Source organism: Labrus mixtus, chromosome 4, assembly GCF_963584025.1.
Source record: "Labrus mixtus chromosome 4, fLabMix1.1, whole genome shotgun sequence".
NCBI classification, from domain to species: Eukaryota; Metazoa; Chordata; class Actinopteri; order Labriformes; family Labridae; genus Labrus; species Labrus mixtus.
Window position 1 is genome coordinate 21750773 of NC_083615.1, and position 20667 is coordinate 21771439.

Here is a 20667-nt window from a genome sequence, read left to right on the forward strand (position 1 = left end):
TAGCAGTAGTGTAAGGAAAGGATGGATGTGCTCTTTTTCCTTAGTTCTTGCAGGAACACTGAAAATCAGTGTTATGTATGAGAAAAAGTTGATTGGTGGTCGTGTTGGAAATATGAGACCACAGCCCACCCTCAAGAACTAGAAGCATTAATTAGTTTCTCAAACTTTTGTTTGGGCATGAAGCCTCTTATTCTTGGTACTATATCACAGTTGTTTAGACATGCCCCATACAAGAAATCAAGGACATTAAATTGTGCACTAAGTCAAGTTGTGTTATGATAAATTCATTTTTTACAAGACAATTTTGTTTTTCCCACGTCCACAATATGAACAGGCATCAATGATCTAAAGGCAAATCTCAGACACCAGAGAGGAGTGAAGAAACCCTGGTGTAAACAAGATTGTTGAAGAACAAAAAGCAATGGTTAGTCCACAAGCTAGCATCAGCTTGATACATGGCTAAAGATGAATCTTAAAGGAAGAATGTGCAACATTTTACATGGACGGCTTTGCATATAAAGCCATTTAAGTCAAGGACTAGAGAAAAGAAAAATAACACAGCATACTCACTGCTTATTTGGTATATATCACGGTCATCCCATGTCAATTTATGTGCAATGTGAAAATATGAGTTAACAAGTGCCTGCTAACACAACTATGCAGGCCAGGGGCACTTTCAGCTCGAGCAAAGGACAATTTTGTCCGCCACTTGAGCTTAATTGTGCTTAATTACGGTGCGTTGTAATTAAGAACTCCGTCATTCAAACGCGAGTGGAGATGGGTTGGAGGTGTGTCGCTGGAGGAGAGTGGAGGCTTCAGAATAGAGAAAGTGTCAGTAGGGTCGTCGCCTCTCAACCGGAAGGTCAAGGGTTCGATCTCAAGCTGAGCAACATGTCCGATGTGTCCTTGGGCAAGACACTCAACAACGCATTGCTCCTGCTGCCTCTGTGACTGTGTATGAATGGATTAGTCTTGTACTTACTCTCTGATGTACGTCGCTTTGGATAAAAGTGTCTGCTAAGTGAATTGTAACATTGTAACAAAAAGCAGTTAAAGCTGTTTTGGTTTAATGCTGGTGCTCAAGGGCGACATCTACTGGTTACAAAAATTGTTGCATATTATTCTGTTAACAACTTTCAAGACACCTACAAAGACACATCAAAGTGAAATCTTTAGTCAGTTGTGACAACTACACAGGAAACAGGGAGTCCAAAGTTCCTTAGTTAAATTATTATCTGCCAAATATATTTAAAAAAATAAGCATCATCAGAGTGTTTTTACATCAAATTAATAGTTTCTTCTATTACTGTAAAATGTTTCAAATGTCTGATGACTCATCCTGTACTCAGGTGTTTATTAATTTTACAACCAATACAAAGCTGTGTTGGAGCTAACAATCCAATCAAATTTATCCCAACATTAAGTCCCACCTTCTTACTTGTGATTGGTTCTGTTCTGTTTGAGTTGGAAATATGTCAGGACCAAGCCGCAACCTCCGGTGTTGAGAAGTGAAGCTAATGTGGAATTGCAAAATCCTGCAGTTCGTAAAGGGTCCACTTGAGGCTGGCTCCTAAACCCTAGAAGTCACATACACACCCCATTCAAAAATGCACACTGTTGCAGCAGAAATAAACATGTTTACAGTCTGGTAGAAAAAATGGTCTGATTATTTTATTAACAGTCTTAAAAACACTGAAATGAAAACATGTGGAATTGAATAACCCCAAATCATTACAAAAAATAAAGACACACAAATGAATAGAAAAAGAACAAATACCTGACAACCAATTAAAAAAACTCAGATGCACTGAACAGTCATTTTCAGAATGGACTCAGGCTGTAAAAAAAAATACTTTTTCATAAAAACTGTGTAAGCAACCATTTGAAATTCTCCTCTTTTAAAAAGTTGACCACTACATGGTAGGTAATGAATTCAGCAAAGCTTTCAATCAAGAGCTCTTTATCTATAACCAGAAAAGTTGTCAGCAGGTAAGATGGAAATGACCACTGAACTTTAAATATCTGGTAAGAGTGTTTTTCTGTCAGGATGTTGATAACAACCTACCAGCTGAGCTGTTGGTAATCTTCTTAAAGAAACATCTCAATGTCACACTACAAAACATGTCTTCTGTTTCAAATGTAAAAATATTGCAAACCTAACATTTTCTGATGTTTGCGATTGTTGTCTTTAAATGCTTTGTGCAGACCCTACACACAATTATGTCAACGAGGCCCCAAAAAAGAATCCTCAGACTCACTTCACTGATATTCCAACCAAAATGGGATCCAAAATGAAAACCGTATCTCTTCACCAGCTCTCTATCACTTGTTGTCACTTTAAAGAATTAAAAATGCATACCATCACTCATAGAGCCCCACAAGGTCAGGTACCATAATATGCATGTTTCAGTGAGAAGGTTGTACCCGGATACAATGTTAAATGTGAGGACTGATTCAATGAGTGACCAGTATACTGATGTTAAAATGTTCTGTTCTAAAATGTAGGATGACCGTACAACCCCATTTCACCGGGAACGTCCCGTTTTCAAGCTCTGTGTCCTGAGTCACTAAATAACTATAAAACAATAATTACTCCCAGTTTTGAACAGTCCCTGGTCCAGTTTTAACCAACTAAAAACAATACACTATGCTTCCATCACCGATTGTCTGTATATATGTCTATCTATATCGTTGCGAATGCCTCAGCTGTTTTAATAGAAAAGTATCAAAAAGTCAAAGTTCATTGCTGATTTGTCTGTACACGTGTCAATCAATCTCGAGGGTTGTGGCTGTTGCTTAGCTAGCCTAGCCTATCCTGACCTAATAGAACCTGCTGCATAACGACAGGTAGGCTAGCTGTCATGCCGAAAAGGAAGTCAATGTTTTTCCAAAGAGCTCCAGGAGAGTTACAGCTTCCTTCAAACATGCAATGACAATGCTGTGTTTTTCACATCCTGTTGTGGAAGTTTCTGAAAGTGGAAACGCCGATATACAAAGCCATATTAAAAATGAGCAAACTCAAACGGTGGGCATCAGGCTGGAAGTAGACCTGTTAGAACTGTTACTTCAGCGAGGCTAACGCAGCTGGCAACCAATTTAAACGAGCTGCTCAAGGAGCAACGTTACCAACCTCCTCGTGTGATCAGTGCAGGTCACAGATCCGTGGATCTTTACATGTGGGTTTGAGGTCAAATTCAGATGTCCTGATTTAGAGGTTTGAAAGTATGGTCACCCTAGTCTAAGGTTAAAACTTTTCAGCCTCCTCATCCAGGATAGTCTAGCAGTTATATCGCTCGCCCCATGTACAGAAGCTACAGTTTTCGAATTGGATTACTCTGACCCTCAGCACTTTGCCCACTTTCTCATCCCTGATTTCCTAAACTGTCCTCCATAATAAAGGCCGGAACCAGAATGCACCTGGACCTTAAGACAAGTGGAGATTGTGCCATTGAGGCCATAACACTGAACATCTGGAATCAAATAATGCAGGAATTAATGTTCTGTGTATTTAATTGTGCCGTTTATCTTACCAGATTTTATGTGCATGCTTTTATCATCTGGCTCATTGTGCTCCCTTTTTGTTTTAGTTTTTGTTGTTGTTGCTTTTGTTTCTATATGTTGAATGGTGTTCTTTTAAAGCACGTAGTGCAAGTGCTGTATGAAATGAATATGCTTTCTTACTTGCTTATCTTGTGTTTCAGCTGGCCAGTAGAAATGTGTCTACATTCTTAAGATTACAAGGCAAGAATGCAAATAAAAGAGACCTTTTGGCCTTTACTGCACTGTTGCATAGAAAAAAAAGAAAAGTTGACAAAGACCATATCCAGGAAACATTTCTGAGGATAAGGAGACATTCTTTTTTTTCTGTGAAAATGATCACCCTGCTGTAGCACAAAACATCTGGAATATAGACTGAATAGACTTTTAGTAACAGACTTCATTACTGTCAGCTTTTACAGTGAAGCCCAGGAAACCTGTGACATTTTTTAAGTATATTAAAAAGTGGCCAAAACATGAAGCTCAGAGATAATTCTGTGGAGATTTTTCTCTGTGATGCCGTTCCAGGAAACTGTCCTTTCTTCCATGATTGTTTACTTTGGGAGAACTGAGATCCAGAAACTTTCTGTACAACCTCTTATTCCTGACACTTCAATCCCACAAGCTTATGTAACACAGCAGCAACATCCGCACTCAAGTGTATTTTTAGACTTTAAGAGTTAAAAAATATACAGAGAATCAAGCAAAAGGAAAGCAGGGACCTTGTAGAGCACATGCTGTCAGGCTCCCGGGGGAGACCATGTGTCGGGCTCGATGCTGGGAGCAAGATGTAGGGGTCAATGGTCAGTTCTCACAGGAAACAGAAGGAAGTGGTGTTTGTGTTCACATACTGTAACTCAGCTTAAACAACAACAATGGCCCAAACTGTGTGGACACAAGTCAAATTAAGTTAAGAATACAATTCATTTTGCAGGTAATTTGGAGCTCTTCAATGAGAGAGAGAGGGAGAGAGAGAGAGAGAGAGAGAGAGAGAGAGAGAGAGAGAGAGAGAGAGAGAGAGAGAGAGAGAGAGAGAGAGAGAGAGAGAGAGAGAGAGAGAGAAAGAGAGCTTCAAAGACTAACAGGCCGGATCACCAGAGCAGTTCATCAATGACTCTTAAATAAGGATGAAGGGCTGGAGAACAGTCTGGGGGTAGTTGGCTGAAGAATGAATTAGACGCCACACTAGTTTTACACAACTCTTTCATTCATTCATTAAACCTTCGTTTCAACTGGGGCGGCTGTGGCTCAGTTGGTAGAGTCGTTGTCTCTCAAGTTGAATGTCTAGGGTTCGATCCCCAGCTCCTGCAGCAACATGTCCAATGTGTTCTTGGGCAAGACCCACTGCTTCCTCTGTGTTGTATGAATGGGATTAGATACTCTTACTACATAGCATCCACTACCATCAGGGATGTGAATGTGTAGGTGTGCCGTGGTGTGAAAGCACTCAGAGTATTCAGAACACTAGGAAAGCGCTAGCTCAAGTCTATTTACAATAACTGCAGTTTAACAACACATGGGACCTCATTTACATTTTATCCAAGTGAAATAAAATCAACACAAGATCCCAGGCACCAGGGACCACTACTAAGAAAGTGAGATAAAATAGCAACAAAATGTAAGAATCATAAAAGAAAAATAAGAAACTGTCATGAATCACACAGAGAACGACAATATAAATTAAATTACTCCTGTTAAATAAGAACAGCTGGATATAAGAAATAAGATTACACTCAATGTTTGAATCACCATGAGGATAATCATGAGGTAAGACGGCTATGGCTCAGTTGGTAGAGTCAGATGTCTCTCAACCGGAAGGGTTTGATCCCCAGCTCCTGCAGCCACATGTCCGATCTGTACTTGGGCACTTAACCCCAAGTTGCTCCCACTGCTTGTTGGCGACGAATGAATGTATATGAATGGGATTAGTTACTTCTGATTGACACTTTACATAGCAGTTTCTACCATCAGTGTGTGAACAGGTGTGAATGGGTAGGTGTGACCTGCGGTGTAAAAGCACCTTGAGTAGTCAGAAAACTAGAAAAGTCTATTTACTTAAAGTGTTGGGGAAATGTAAAGTTAAATCTGTAGTATTCTTTTCATTTGAGTATTCTAAAAGCCTCAGCTGGATTAAATTTAGTGTTGACATACCTTTTGTTTGTTTGGTTCCACCTGTCTTTCCAATTAAACAACCAAAGACCTCTCTCTGTACACAACGCCTGTGTCAGTGAGCACTACACTTTAATTCACCACTGTGGCTATTTATAGCACCACCTAGTGGGCTATCAGAGACATAAAAACTCCAACATCGTTTTTTTAAAATTATTTTATAATAGTCTGTAGTTTGTACTTTGTTTTACATTGCTTGTTTCTAGTTATAGTTTTGTTATGTCCACCTGGTCTGCTGTTAATGTGCTGCAGATGTTGGCCAGGACACACTTTAAAATGACACTTCACAATCACTGCTCAATTATATAAAAATAATTGATAGATGAATGCAGCTTTGTGTGATTTGACTGCTGAGGTCAACATTTTTAGTGAATGAAGGCGTTGATGTAAAGTGTCCACCCACAGCACTTCATGTAGCCTTGTCATATAAAGAGCAGTTGTGCTTGAATAACCTTGGTGCATAAAATAGGTGGACACTGGAGCCTTGCAGAGTGTGAGCTTTTGTTCAAAGTGTTACATACAAGAACATACTTTCAACTTTCCAATGTTAACCATCAAGAGACTACTGACAATGTCTGAATCCACTGCAACATGGGGAAAAAAATATTTTGAGTGTTTAGTACATTTTCCCTAACTGTTAATTTCTAGCTGTGTGACCGAGATGTGTAGAGGGTGCTGCAACAACCCCAAGATTCTCCAACTGAGAGTGTGTTAAGTGTCATGTGAATTTTCATGTCACAATGTCTTCTGTTTCAATCGTGTCTCTGAGAAATAACGTAACTGCTTTCATATAACATTGTGTCAACTGCCTGGATTCTGTTCACAGACATGGTGAATGTAAAGCGACATTAGCGGTATAGTCTATGCTGTAGGTTAGCTCAAATCGGTTGTCGTGGATGTTTGGGGTACAAAGAGTAGAAGTGTCATATGCAGCTCCACCTTGACAAGCAGCATCAATTGTTGTAATGCATCAAAAATTATAATCCACTGATGTATTAATTTTTCATTCTGAATCTGAAATGAATGATCCCACATAAGAGTGGATTTACTGGATGATGGACCTTAGCCATAGAATGAGTATTACTTTACTTTTGCATCAATACAAATACTAGCACTTCATCCTTCACTGCAAAGAAAACAATGAAATGTTAATACTTGAATGAACAGTAAAGCTTTTTGTCATGTTGCTGTCATAATGAGACCAATCAGTCCTCTCGTTCTCTGTGAAGAAAACATTTTTGATAAAAGTTCATTTAACCATACCTCCATATTTACTCTTGTTTCTAGTGCTCAACCGTTGACTCTTCACAAGAGCAGGACATTTTGAAAATATAATTTGCAGTGTAAGAAACCTCCTGGCAACTCCCAAAGAGCAGGAATACTGTAAATGAGGCTTATCACTTTTAAAGGCTTAAAAGTGATACTTTTTCTTTCTCTTTTTGAGAGCACAAGTATAACATGAAGATATGATGATATCAGTAAATAGTCAAATCATGACTTGATGTTGGAAATGAATTAATAAATTAATACATTTTAAAATTTCCCTTAAGCTAACTCTAAATGTTAAGATTTAAATTGTATTGCAGACCTCCTGACTTTTTGGTCTTCATCCTGAAGTCAGCATGTGCTGAGGAGAGAGGAATCCCAAAAACATACACACACACTCCTGGAGTTGACAATCAGAGGGTCACCTTGGGCTGCAGACTTCACCAGAATTTACTCTATTTATTGACCCACAATCAATGTAAAACAGCTGTAATCAAAATTGTTTAAAAAAAAAAAAACAACTAAGAAAACTTAAAGAACTCAACGTGTAAAACGATTACTTTATAGAAAATTGGTTAAAACATTTATAGTCGCAAACAGCCGGACAGACTAGGCTAATGTTATTTTAGTAATTCATTACAATAAATGCCAGACGAGCATAAGTAATCTCTTTGTTTACTTTTTTGTAAACAGTACGTTCACAATAATGGGTAAAATATGCAATTTTAAGTCATTTTTCATATAGGCATACATATGTCTTTGTAAGGAATCTTGAGACCCCACTCTGGGAATCCCTGGCACACAGACTACAAAGGTATTCAAAATCATTTTCTTGTCAATGTGTCGAAACACATTGAAGAAAATGTCTGTAATGACTTCAAAACATAAAACATTAATTAGGCTTTTTTATGTTCCTTTCATATATTTTTTCAAGAGGTGCAGGTTTATCATTATTATTTAAACTGAAGAGATCATCAAGAGGTGGCCCTCATTTACAATGACATCAAGTCATTACAAAAAACAACCAAAAACAAAAAGATAGAGACAGAGAAAAGACAGTAGCAAAATCAGCTTGATAAATAGGCCTACTGTACTTTACAAATGTTCTAGCTGGCATGCAGTTGATTTGAATATGATTTACACAATTGATAAATAGGCCTGTACAGTTTTTTCAAAAGTACCAAAATCATTTAAAAGGAAGGTAAAATAAATATAGACAGTGTCCACTGTCTAAAACAGTAAGGCCTAGAGGTAGGAAGGTTGAAAAAATGTGTTTTCCAAAACGTTCAGTTGTAAAAAATAAATCAAAGGAGCTGGACACTGCTCCATGCGGCAGGTAGGTTATATATTTAGGCTACGTCACAGCCTCAAAGTTAATATAATGTATTAATAAGCATTTTAACATGGCGTCATAACAGCGCATTGCTGCCCCTGAGACTCTTGTCTCTGCTGACAGTTTGCGGCCGCGCGCTGCCATTACACCGCAGGCACACAGTAAACAACACGACGTCACTTCCGCTTTGAGGTTGACAGCAAAACAACTAAAGCTGGAGCGATAAAAATATCCGCCAAGAAGCAATTATAAACGCTACTTTAATAGGATGAAGGTAGGAGGGTCTTCTGTTTTAGATATCCGTGCAGGTGTATTCTAGGTATCGTTTTATACCTGTGTGTGCATGAATTTGTGTGCGCGCGCTCGTCTGTAGGCGATGTGGTGGGCCAGATCGAGCTGCCGTTATCTTACCTGCAGATGAACAATCAGCTCCTGTTAACGATACTGTAACAATATGTCTCTTTCGTGTATTATCATGACTCAGATTAACTGTGAGAATGAAACGGAATTCAAGAATTCAAAATGGTGACAAACTGCGTCGGTAATATCAGATGAAGGTTTGTCATCCTGTGTGATAATGAAATTATAATAACACAGTCGATGAGTTGATAACATGTTTCCCTGAGAAGCTTTTTGACGATATTATGACTGCCTTTGCTAGGTTGTACTCATATTCGCATTTATTTTTTAAGGAGAAATAAAGTAATTTTAATACTGCTAACATTACAGCCCTTTTTAGCACAATGTAAAAAAAAAACATATTTACGTCGGTCTTTCCCCCATATGATGAGATGCATGGGACAGAAAGCTCTCTGTTTTTGATGTTACTCAAACTAAGTGTATTGTTAACAAAAATTCAAACTCTTGCTACCTACAGCAAATGATGCAATATCATCATGACATCTAAATATTTCTCTATGGATAGCTTACAAGCATTAGTCTATAGCCCCCTTATTTGCTGCACCAAAACAATAACCTATCGATTTGCACAGTAGCCTACTGTTAAAGGTAGAGATCATCGCTGCCACCATGACTATGTTTTTATGGCTGCCACTGTTAATTATCATGTAGCAATAGCAACAGTGTAGTGTTAGCAGGGAGTGCTCAGACCTATAAGAATCAGAATCAGTGTTTCTCTGATGCTTGCTGACACAGCACATCTGGAGAGGCTGCCAGCTGAGCTGTCACTAACGCTGGCTTAGCTTATATCTCAACACCAAACTTAATTCAATGAGACTTCACCAAACCTATACCTACAGATATTAAACAGAACAGTTGACAGTTTTGGTAAAGCAATGATAAATCACAATTTATTTGTGCTTCTACCACACAATACTTATTCATGGAACAGGCCTGTTCAGAAGTACATTTCCCCATTTAAGCATTTTGTCAAAGGAAGAAAGAAGCTCTTTTGAATTTAGATGGTATTATCATCACATCATGTTATTAGTCATAGTCAGAAATCTTCACACACTTTGCTTTCTTTGGATAGGTCCTTTAAGAGCGCTGCTTTTCTATGCACGCTATAATGTTGTCTGTCTGTGCTGTTTTTCAGGAGATGACTTCACAGCAGGATTTAGAGGAGGAGAGCAGCTCACCTTCTGTTGACTATAACAACCACTACATCTGTGACGACAGAGAAGAAGAGGAAGGTCCTCCTGACCTCCAAGAGGACCATCCGCATGGTGAGAAACCTGACAGGGTTCTACTCTGTGCATGGTTTGTTTTCTGAAAATGTCACAAATTCCCAGTGTAAATTCATGGTATCAGGTGTCAATATGTCTGATACCTGACATATTATTACTGTAGAAGAAATGTGCTTTCAGAGGATGACGGAGAGTATATGAAACCCTTTTATGAAAAGGATAATAATATGTACTTCTGCATGCTGCAGCCTGTGTTGCTGGTTTCTAATTGGTTAGGCTGTTCAAGTCAACAGCCTTCTGGATCATGTCTTACTTTGCTCAGGCTTACGGGGCTTGTGTCATGACCACTTTCAAGAACTCTTTAGTCGTATATATAAGTTGAGAGCAGTTTCACTTAACCTCTGTGACCTAAGAAATTCCAAAAATTGGTGTGCCAGTTCATGATGCACATGTAGCTGTGCCTAAAGACTGACCCTACCATACAGTAACTTTATTTCCACTTTAAAGGAGAGAACTGTAGAGGAAGAAAACAAGCAAGATCGACAGTAGTAGTTAGTGTCAAAGTTTAAGAGTTATTACAGTTTGAAAGTGGCTGCTCTGCTTTGTTAGCTGCTTAGTCACACAAGCAAAATGCTCATTTATGAGCCAAGAAGTTCATCTACAGTTTGGTGAAATTGTATAACTTTGACTGTGTATTAGAAGCGGACATTTTAACCATGAAACAAGTTTTTGGACAACAATTATGAAGCCTCCAGTTTAGCATTATACAGTAGCTGTCGCCATCTTGTTTTTTTAGTAGGCAGAATTGATCATATTTGGACAAAAGGATGGAGCGAGGTCAAGTGAGGCTTTAGCAAACGCAAAGTTACTTAGTCATGCTAAATTCTGTAGTCAATGACAGTTTGTTTTTTTTGACAAAAGAAGCTAATGCTGGGGCGGCATTAGCTCAGTCTGTAGGGAGTTATGTTGGGACTGGAGGGTCGCCGGTTTAAGTCCCAGTGAGGACCAAGTTGGAAATCGGTCTGGTAGCTGGAGAGGTGCCAGTTCACTACCTGAGCACTGCAGAGGGTGCCCTTGTGCAAGGCACCAAACCCCCCACTACCATCCCCAGAGCGCTTGCTGTGGGCAACCTCCTCACTCTGACATCTCTCCATTAGTTCATATCCATCGGTTCCTGTTTGTGAATGTGTGTGTATTCCAGCCTGTGTGTGAAGCATTTCTGAGTGTAAAACTGAATTTCCCCTCGTGGGATTAAGAAAGTAAATCTTCTTCTTCTTCTATGAGAGAATGTGAAATGTACTGTCTCTGCTGTATGACAAACACTCAATGAACTAAAATCCGGGTTTGATGCGCTCAGAAATTAAACCTGCATATTTGTGCTAATAGTTAAGTCGAGTACACGAGAAATTCCCTCACTCAAAGCACAGTACTGTCCAATGCTTTAAGCAATGTCCTTTGAAGGTCCTTGAAGAAATGACTGAACAGCTATGTCATGTTTTCCTTCTCTGAGTGAGGTTAAAGCTACTGCTTCTGTCTCTGCGTTTCTCAGACACAGATAAAGATCACCCCATCCCAGAAGGAGGAGTCATGTGGAGAGTGGGCGGCGGCCTATTCAGCATGACACGGAACGTCGTCGGTGCAACCCTGGGGGGTGTTGCGTGGGTAGGAACAAAAAGTTTTGAGCTCACCAAGACAGCTGTTATCAGTGTGCCGGCAGCCAGCGCAGGTTTGGTCAAAGGAAGCGTCTCCATGGTAACAGGAGGTGTTGGAGCTGTAGGATCCGCGGTGGCGAGTAAAGTCACACCAAGGAAGAAGGACAAAGCTGACTGATGGACAGTTGGTGTGTGTGTGTGTGTGTGTTTGTGTGGTTGTGTGTATGATGCAAACAAGAGCAAAATCTCTAAAGCTCCGAATGGATTTTCATCACAGCTCTCCAGATCAAAGCAGCGTATTCTTTCATGCAGCAACAAAGATACAAAAGCAGCGAGATGTCAGTCAATGTCAATGGAAATCTTCCTCTGAAGGGGGCATGGCTGACAATGATGAAAATTCACAACAAGAATGCAACTGTGCGGAGTGGGGAAATATAATTTTTTATTTTATTTAGTTTTTTAATCCTGAATGAGCTAGCAGACAGTGGCAGTAATTAATTGTGTCATATGTAGCATATTTTAAAGACAATTAACAAAAACTTTTATAAAATGAACACAATTTGACGAGGACATGATACTGTGCTCTTATATAATGGTAAATAGAGAGGAGACATGTTCCCCGACACATCATTGAGGACTTTGTCATTGAGTTTCAGGACTCATCAGTGAACATTTTGGATTTATTCATGGCTGCTTATTCTTTACGTGTGCGTTAGCTCTAAACAAACCTTAAGAGTACCAAAAAAAAAAAAGTCACACAAAATAACACAAATAAATTAACCCAAACCAGCAACTCCTGTTTTTCAAGCTACAACGACTGTTTTTGTCATTGGAGTCTGGTTGTAAGGCAGTAATGTGACAGATTAGAGGTGGGCGATATGGGAAAAATATCATATCACGATTTTTTTTTGGCAAAATCACTATCACGATTTTTTTCATACTGTTCTTTAGACAAATTTGTAAGTTACTGACCAGTTCAACCAAACTTATTTCCCTGTATAATGTTTTTAAATGCACAAAAACTGCACTGACAAGTTTAATCTATTTGAAAAACATCTTTGTAGGAGGTCTGGAGGTCTCTCACCCAGAACATCTTTAGCAACAGAAACGTCTTTCCCTCAATTTGATCAATATTTATGCACAATTTGAAAGTTTTCCTCACCACTTTGAAATTATGATTTAGTTATGTGTCCTCTTTTTATGTTCATCAGGAACATTTTCACGCAGTGATGCATTCATTTAAAAACATGTAGACTTCAAGTGTTTCTGTTCTATTTAGCCCTGCAGAGTTCATACAGCTATAGCTTCATACAGGCTCTTCAGCCTTTGTTGTTTTTTATGACATCGTTGGACTAACTTTAGTTTAGTTTATATATAATAAAACATAATACAGAGTGTGTTCATTCTGTGACACATGATCAAAGTAAGTTTTACTGACAGAAGAGTTTAATTCATAGAGGGGGCGGGACATTGTTGATTGACAGACAGACAGTCACCATAGTTACTCACTCTCACCTGCCTGCTGCTTTGTAACATCATTTAGCCTAGTCCCTGTAGGTTCTGTAATCACAACAGGTGAGCTTCAGGTGGAGAGGCTTGATAGTAACTTTTAAAAACTGAGAGAGATCAGAAAACACCGACAGTAACATTTTAAACACCGGGGTTATATCTCTCATCACTGACTGTCTGAGCTCCGCGCTGTCTGTCTCTCTGCAGACTGTGAACGTCTCTCCGGCTCGTTAAACGGTTTCTTGTGTCGCTATCTGAGATGTAAACTTAACTGTGCAAACTGTGCAGATAAGTTAACTGTTGCTCACAGCGTGTCGGTTTGGAAAAATATCAGAACAGTTGCATATAACCGGGATGGAGTTGTTTTTGCGGACTTTACTTTTAAGTTTCGTTTTCACTGATAGAATAAACACATAAGCCCGGTTCTACGATCTCTCTGCTTTGGCAGATCGTCAGCATGTTAAAATCCTTCACGATCTAAGATCGTTATATCGCCCACCACTATGACAGATGTTTCAGTTTAAAGAGAAACATCTTTCTGTAATGTTGTCAGGCACTTCAAATTACATACTGAGCAGGTCAGCAGCACTGTATGTGAGCAATTCAAAACATAAACATTTGTATACCCAGGATTAAAAAACATTTAGAGTTCCACTTAAAAATAATCTAACATTGTTATTGTAACTCGGATAAAATATGTCCCTCAGAAAAGCAGGAGTCGAGGACATTGTGTCTTTAAAAAAATGAAGTCACAAAGAGTGAGATGACAGAAATGAACGCATTATCTTTTTTAAATTGCATTAATCATGTGCTATTTTGTCCCTTTAGGTGCATTGTACTGTAGCTAAGCCACTGCACTGACTGTAGCATCTCCCTGTAGTCACAGTGAGGGAAAAGAACGACACCTGTGCCCCTTTGAATGTCTCATTTCACTTAAAAAAAAAAACTCCAGATCATTTCAGCTGACAAGTCAAAAATATCATCCAACTTGTGACATCACACATTTGACTTTTTTACGGTTTGTTTTAGCTTTTCAGCCCGTAACAAGTTCCTGTGTCCATGAATAAGTTAAAGCTGTAACCTTTGATTTATCAGAAGTTACTCTTTTTTTTCAAATAAAAGAAGGTTTGTAAAGAAGTAAAGCGCCCTTAGCTAAAGAGTGTACAAATCTACAAAATAAAAGCAGTTTTGAACTCCGCAATAATGGAATTTCAAACATGCAATCAAAAATTTAGTCGCAATGCTATTGAAAATAAGCAATTTATTGTGATTCTAAAAATTAATTGCTTGACGGCCCTAATTAAAATATAAGCAGATGATTTGTTTACCGTCTGACGTAAGTAACACTAATTGACTGTAAAGAAACAACATCACTCCTCCAGCCCCTTTACATGTTGATAAGTCACAAATGAAACCACTATGACATCATTGTGTTAGATGGGATATGTAAAATGGGATGAGGAATAACAGATTTTACAAGCAGGGTACTCTTTGAGTTGAGAAATCAAATCAACAGAAATAGAGAACAGGGTTTGAAAATGACTATCAGCAGAAAGTTTGTTAAAACAGATAAGCAATAAATAGAGTTAAACTATTTCAAATCTATATTTTAGGTAACATGTTGACATTAAAACAATGTGATACGCCACCCTATAAAACCCAACAATGTACCAGTGATATCTAGGTTTAGTTATGTACATAAATGTTAATTCATTTAAAGGCAGGGTTGGTCATTTTTGAAAACTAGCATGATTTTGAAAGTAGCATTCCCTCAGTGCTCCGCCTACACCCACCCCCTCCCCTCTGTGCTCCCTCAAAAGCCACGCCCCCTCACTTACATGCACGAGCGCCGTTTCTCCAGAAGTGGACCGCAGCTCATCACTTGCATTGTGGTGAAACTACGACGTCTCATTTCTCATTCAACGATAAGTTACACTCACAGTATACACTCCGTCATCGGGTATGAGTGTGGGCTAGTGAATACAAGGGGTAGAGAACCAGCAGGGACACAGCGAGGCGTGATTGGTTCATCAAATTGGTACCTCGTGGCAGACATTGGTCGAAGTTTTTACAGGCTTATAACTGCTACAGATGACGGATTTTCTTCGTTTCTTTTTCAGAGAAGATTAATTATTGATTTCTGTCAGGACCCAAAGATAATATCAACCAAAATCTTCAAAAGTGTATCTGGAGAAAATGACCAACCCTGCCTTTAAGCAACTGTTTGTGCTTCGGAAAAAAAACCTGTCCACTGCTGATGTATGTGCCATAGGAAGTACTGTAGGTAGCCACTGTCATGTCCACAAATGGTTTGTTGATTACCATTATCTTTCTTATCTTATTCTATCTTGGATCTTTGGATCCAAGAGTGATCACATTTGGATCATGGTTTAAAATAGCTATGCCTCTAACCCTGTTGAAAAGTGTTGTTGGGTTATTGGTAGCTACATTTCGACAATACCCATAGCATAACCTTCCCTGTTGTCTGTTTTACTTTAGGTGGTATAAATCCTAAAATAAATATGCTGTATTGAAGATGATTTAAAACCTAGTTTAAGAACTTAAACTCATTAGAAACATGTTGACTGAAATAAAAAAAAAAAGTAATCAATCAAGTGAAAAATAGGCTCTTTTTCTCATAGACTTTTGTTCAATCAGACATCTCTTTGCAACCGATGGAATCTCACCCTGCAGGACATGAGAGAGAGTACACTTCTGTAGTAGCCTCACGTTTGAAACCGAAAGGCTTTGTCCACTGCATATACTGAACAGTGTTTGGTTCATGAATGTAAAACCCAAAGCTATGGCTCTGAACCGCTCTGAAGCACGAAATAAAGCAGTTTACTCTTTAACTAGAACAATGCAGATGGTAGTTATCACTTTGAGTGATATCAGTGATGAATTAGTGAATCCTAAATTGGGATTTTTTTTTGTGTTACAGTCTGATGCTGATTATCTGCAAAATATAGTGTATTAAGGATGGACAATAAGTAAAGTAAACTTGTATTTTTAGGAAGTACGTTGGAGTTGCTATTTATTCTGTTTTCGTTTGACAATTTGTGCCATCACGTTTGTAAATCATAATGACTATTTGTCTAAGTTGTGTATGTATCTAAAAGGGCGAGTGAAAAAGTATTCTGTGATAAGACACACTGCATGCCACAAATGTTATATTGCTTTCAAACTTCTAAATGCAAAGTGAACTTTACATTCGTGTGTGCTCGCTGAAGACGGAGCTGAAGACGGAGCTGAAGACGGAGTCTCTTTAATCCATTTGACTCACTTGCACATTTACATTTGTTTTTTTTAATAATTTCGAGACTGCTGGCTTTACTGCTGTTGTTTAGATGGTGAATTTCCACACATTCAGTGACACTTACAAATGGTGGTCTTTCCAAATAGAAATGATATCTGTGATTTTGCTTAATGGTTTGTATCCAATGTCCGACAAAATAGAAACAGTATATATTTGAAAATGTCAATGATAAAATGTAACAGGCAAAAATAAGTGTGTGTTGAGACCAAAGCAAAGCTAATTTCCGTGCGGCACTATCCCTGTTGAAGGAAATGCATAGACACTGTTTCCTGTTGGGCGGCCCAAATAAAGCCGATTATGTACATATCCTAACCACTGGTACTTTGCATAATGTTGCCAAGCGCTGTGGTCATAGTGGATTCATGTTCTCTGTAAATAACATAATTAAGAGTATGGTCTAGACCTGCTCTTTTTTGTAAAGTGTCTTGAGAGAATATTTGTTATGAATTGGCGCTCTGCAAATAAAGATTGAATGATTGAATTTGTAATTGACCCAGACAGAATGAGTTGATTTTTCTGAGAATCTGGAAAGGTGATTATTCCAATTATATTCCAATGTTTAACCACTGCAATTAAACACTGATGTTCTCATGGTAAAACCAGAATGATTAATGCACTGTGAAAATTATTTTTGCTTTTGGTCTGATCACTGCTTAAGACTGTCTGTGTTGGACCTTGAGTCTAAATCTGTTTCTATTGAGATCTGGATTAAAACAGAAGCTTTCTCTTTTGAGGAAATTCCCCTTATAAATAGTACCAGGATATAAAAATCTTTTATCAGAAGTTACCAACCTCTATAGTTTTACTTCTAGATCTACAAGTTAATTCAATTTTGAATTGATCTTTCTCAGCTAAATACTTCACCTTGATACTGATGTTGCTCTTTGTCTGTGTGTTTGTTCATGCAGCCACAAAATTATGATAAGCTTAAAAATATCAAAGCTATATTTATAAGGACTCTGTTTTGGACTGTCTCTGCCCCCTGTACGTCTTTGATTTCACACGAAGTAGAAAGACATAACACCGCAGCAAAATGCTCTGTCAGACCTAAAAAAAAAACGTCTGTTGATTTTTAGCATAATATGCAGCTGACTTTCCTGTCCCTGGTAATGTGATGGATTGACGACCAAACTCTGTTTGCATTTGTGCGAATTTTGTAAATGGAATGTTTAAATGAACCCGACATTTTTTATAAGAAAATAAAATCATTCTACATTTGCTGCATGCCTCAGAACTGTTTTTTTCTTTCCCCTTTCTCTCTTTATATTTCTCAATATGATTTTAAATGTTTAAACCTAAAGACTATTGGAATTATTGGATTAGACTAAATTTTTTTTAAAAAGCATTTTTTGTAATGAAAATATACGGAAATCTATAAACTGTGGTTGAAAACGATTTCTTTTAAAGCTTTTATAAATCATTCATAAAGCTTAATAACAATTCTTATAAGTGATTTTATTTTATTATAGCATAATGTTTATGGCGTGTTCTAAGCAGTGAAAGTAATGCATTATGAAGGTACAGTTTATAATACCTTAATGCAAAGCCTACTACATGGTCTTTTGAATTCTGGGTCTGATAACACATTATAACTCCCACAATTCTACCCAGTTCTAAAGGTTTATAAAGATCTGATTCAATGTATTATAAGGTCAAAACTAATATGATTTTCAAATGGAAGAATGTCTTATATATACATTTTATAAAGCCATATACATGTATTTATAAGGCTGCATGTGCTAATGATGCATGTGTGACCATAATTGCATTTGGGGTTTATTCATCTCTGACATCCATAACTTTCAACGGACTGAGCAGCATTATACTCCATGTTAACCTGGTTGGAATAGCAATAAAAGGATTTGGACTAAAACAGCCAGTATGAAAACCTCCATATTTGTGAAAAAGCTCAGCTGAACAGGGTGAAACAGCTGGAACACTAAAAGACATTCAATAAGTAATTAGATTAAAACAGATGGGTTAATAATGACCGGGGAGTCAAGTTAAAAGCAAGAAATACCCAGATCATCCTTCATAGTTTATTACAGAAAGAAACAGGTTGAGACAATGACACCCACACTCCTAATGTGTTATTGATCAACACTGATTTACACTGAACACCTGCATCAGTGACGTTGAAATGTAAGCATGGTCCAAACCAGTAACTTCCCAGTCCACCACAGCAATCATACACCTCTGCTGTCTGAGGGGGGGAAAACACTCAAAACTTGTGCAAGATGGGAGAAATGTTGGTTAACAGAACAGACAGTCACAGTCAGGTTAGGATGACCTGTTGTGAAGTTATGGTTCAGACTGTCTACACATCCATTTGTAACAAACTAAATATCTCTCCAGACAGTCTCAACCAGCCTCAGAGTTAATCCTCTGATTGTTGGTATGTAGATATATGTATGTAAATACTCAGTTTTTTTCTGCATGGAAGTGAAGTTTATTTAAAGTAAGGGCCAACTTCTGTTTAAATATGTTCAGACTAGTTATTAGCTGTGTACATGGACGAGATTTACTCACCAACTGACGTTATTATTTAACAATGAAATCGTATTTTTATTGTAGGCCTGAGGATATTTATCACCTTGAAATTCCCTGTTATAAAACGAAGTGTATAGAACCTAGAAACCTTTCCTGCTTCACAATCTATCGCTCCATCTTGTTTTATTCACATCATGGACATTTCTCTTTTTAACCAGGAAACATTTGTTAAAGCATTTTATGTTGCTTTATTGTCAAAAATGAAACATCCAAATGGTGGTTAATCAGGAAATGAAGGTCAGTTCAGACGGTGAATTAAGAGACGGCATTAAAGAAAACAGAAAAGAAACTGACAATGACTTGTTTTAATTGGATCACGTTCATTTTCCTGCTATGATGAGATGTGGTGGAAGTATCAAATAGTCATAAATTCATGTTCTATAAGAATGTAAACAACATGTTTTTACATTTAAATTGTCTGCATGTTGTTTTCACATGATTTTGAATCTGGATAAAAACAGATTCATAAATAAAATATATTAATATCCACCTTCACCTTGTGTTACTAAAGTAAAACATTCTTAAATTGAAAATATATAAGCTGTTTTTTTTTACGTTAGGTTTATTTGAATTTATGCATGAAAATAATCTGCAACTTGTCTGGTTCTGACACTACCTGGTTATTGTACATATGTCACAGTTTAGTCATACTTTTTATCAGTGGTTACATGGTGTGGAAAAGGCTGATCAGGGATCTGTTGAACCCCATCAGCGAAAACTGTACATAAAAAGTTGTGCAGTTGCACAAGTATTAGCGGTAATCATAATTGGAAAATGTCTTAATTTGCCAATTAGGATTACGGATTAGAAGCGTTTAAAAAAAAAAAAAAAACAGAAAACACCTTTTCATGGCTCTCTTAAAAAAACACACTCCATTAACAATATTGTCAATTGTAAATGCCAAAAGCATTAGTTGCTGGTCTAACTCTGCGATCAAATAGTTTGTTTCTGTGCTAAAGAATGACTTTACCAAAATGAGAATGAGTTCACCATAACACAACATCACCAATAAACTCACTAGTCAAAGAATTGGTAGATCACCAACTCCTGTGATCTGCCAAAACTAACGTTTTAGTCACTGACTTCTGGTAGCCTTAAAAGTGGTCAGGTTAATCTGGGTACAGTTTGGTACGGTAAACCCTGATCTTGCTTGCGTTTCCACAGACAACCGTACCCTTACACATCACTAAATCACAGCGGCATGACATAATGTAGACAGCCAATAAATGAAACAAAGAAGAACGTGACACAGTAAACAAAGATCAATGGTTCTTAAGAAGGTCTGCATCTCAGAGGATGTCCATAGGGCGGTGCTACGCGCTGACAATAGTCACAAAAAAACAAAACAGCCTTGAAATTACGCTCTCCAAATCCACAGGATATTTAAACATGATGCATTTTGTGTTTGTCCTTTCTTACCACTGTAGCACAGGAAGTTACGATTCTTTTGACCAATCAGCAGACTGCAGTGTGTCCATCTCCAACCTTTAGTGTCGGATCGGTACGCTTGGCACCTCAACAGAAGGGTACCAAAGAAGTAGGAGGGTATGGATTAGTTATTTTGGTACCATCCCCAATGTTTGACAGTAAAAGCACAGACAGATGTGTCACTTACCGAAAGCAGCTAAACTGGACTGCTTGGTGGAAACGGGACTTACAGTAAGACTGATGTTTAACAGCTGTAACTGC

General features: G+C 38.0%; 3 protein-coding genes across 3 annotated transcripts in view; all 3 read left to right on the forward strand.

Moving 5' to 3' along the window:
* LOC132973115 (carbohydrate sulfotransferase 6-like) overlaps positions 1-20667 on the forward strand; it is a 366303-nt gene that overhangs the window by 238111 nt on the left and 107525 nt on the right. The gene's annotated exons all lie outside the window — the stretch shown is intronic.
* Positions 1-20667, forward strand: part of LOC132973117 (zinc finger protein 3-like) — a 260609-nt gene that overhangs the window by 41955 nt on the left and 197987 nt on the right. The gene's annotated exons all lie outside the window — the stretch shown is intronic.
* On the forward strand, positions 8447-17648 carry zgc:101566 (Transmembrane protein 263-B-like). The gene is made up of 3 exons (XM_061036357.1): positions 8447-8579; positions 9861-9990; positions 11501-17648. Exons 1-3 carry the CDS (start codon positions 8574-8576, stop codon positions 11779-11781), a joined length of 417 nt encoding a protein of 138 aa, XP_060892340.1. The 5' UTR covers positions 8447-8573; the 3' UTR covers positions 11782-17648.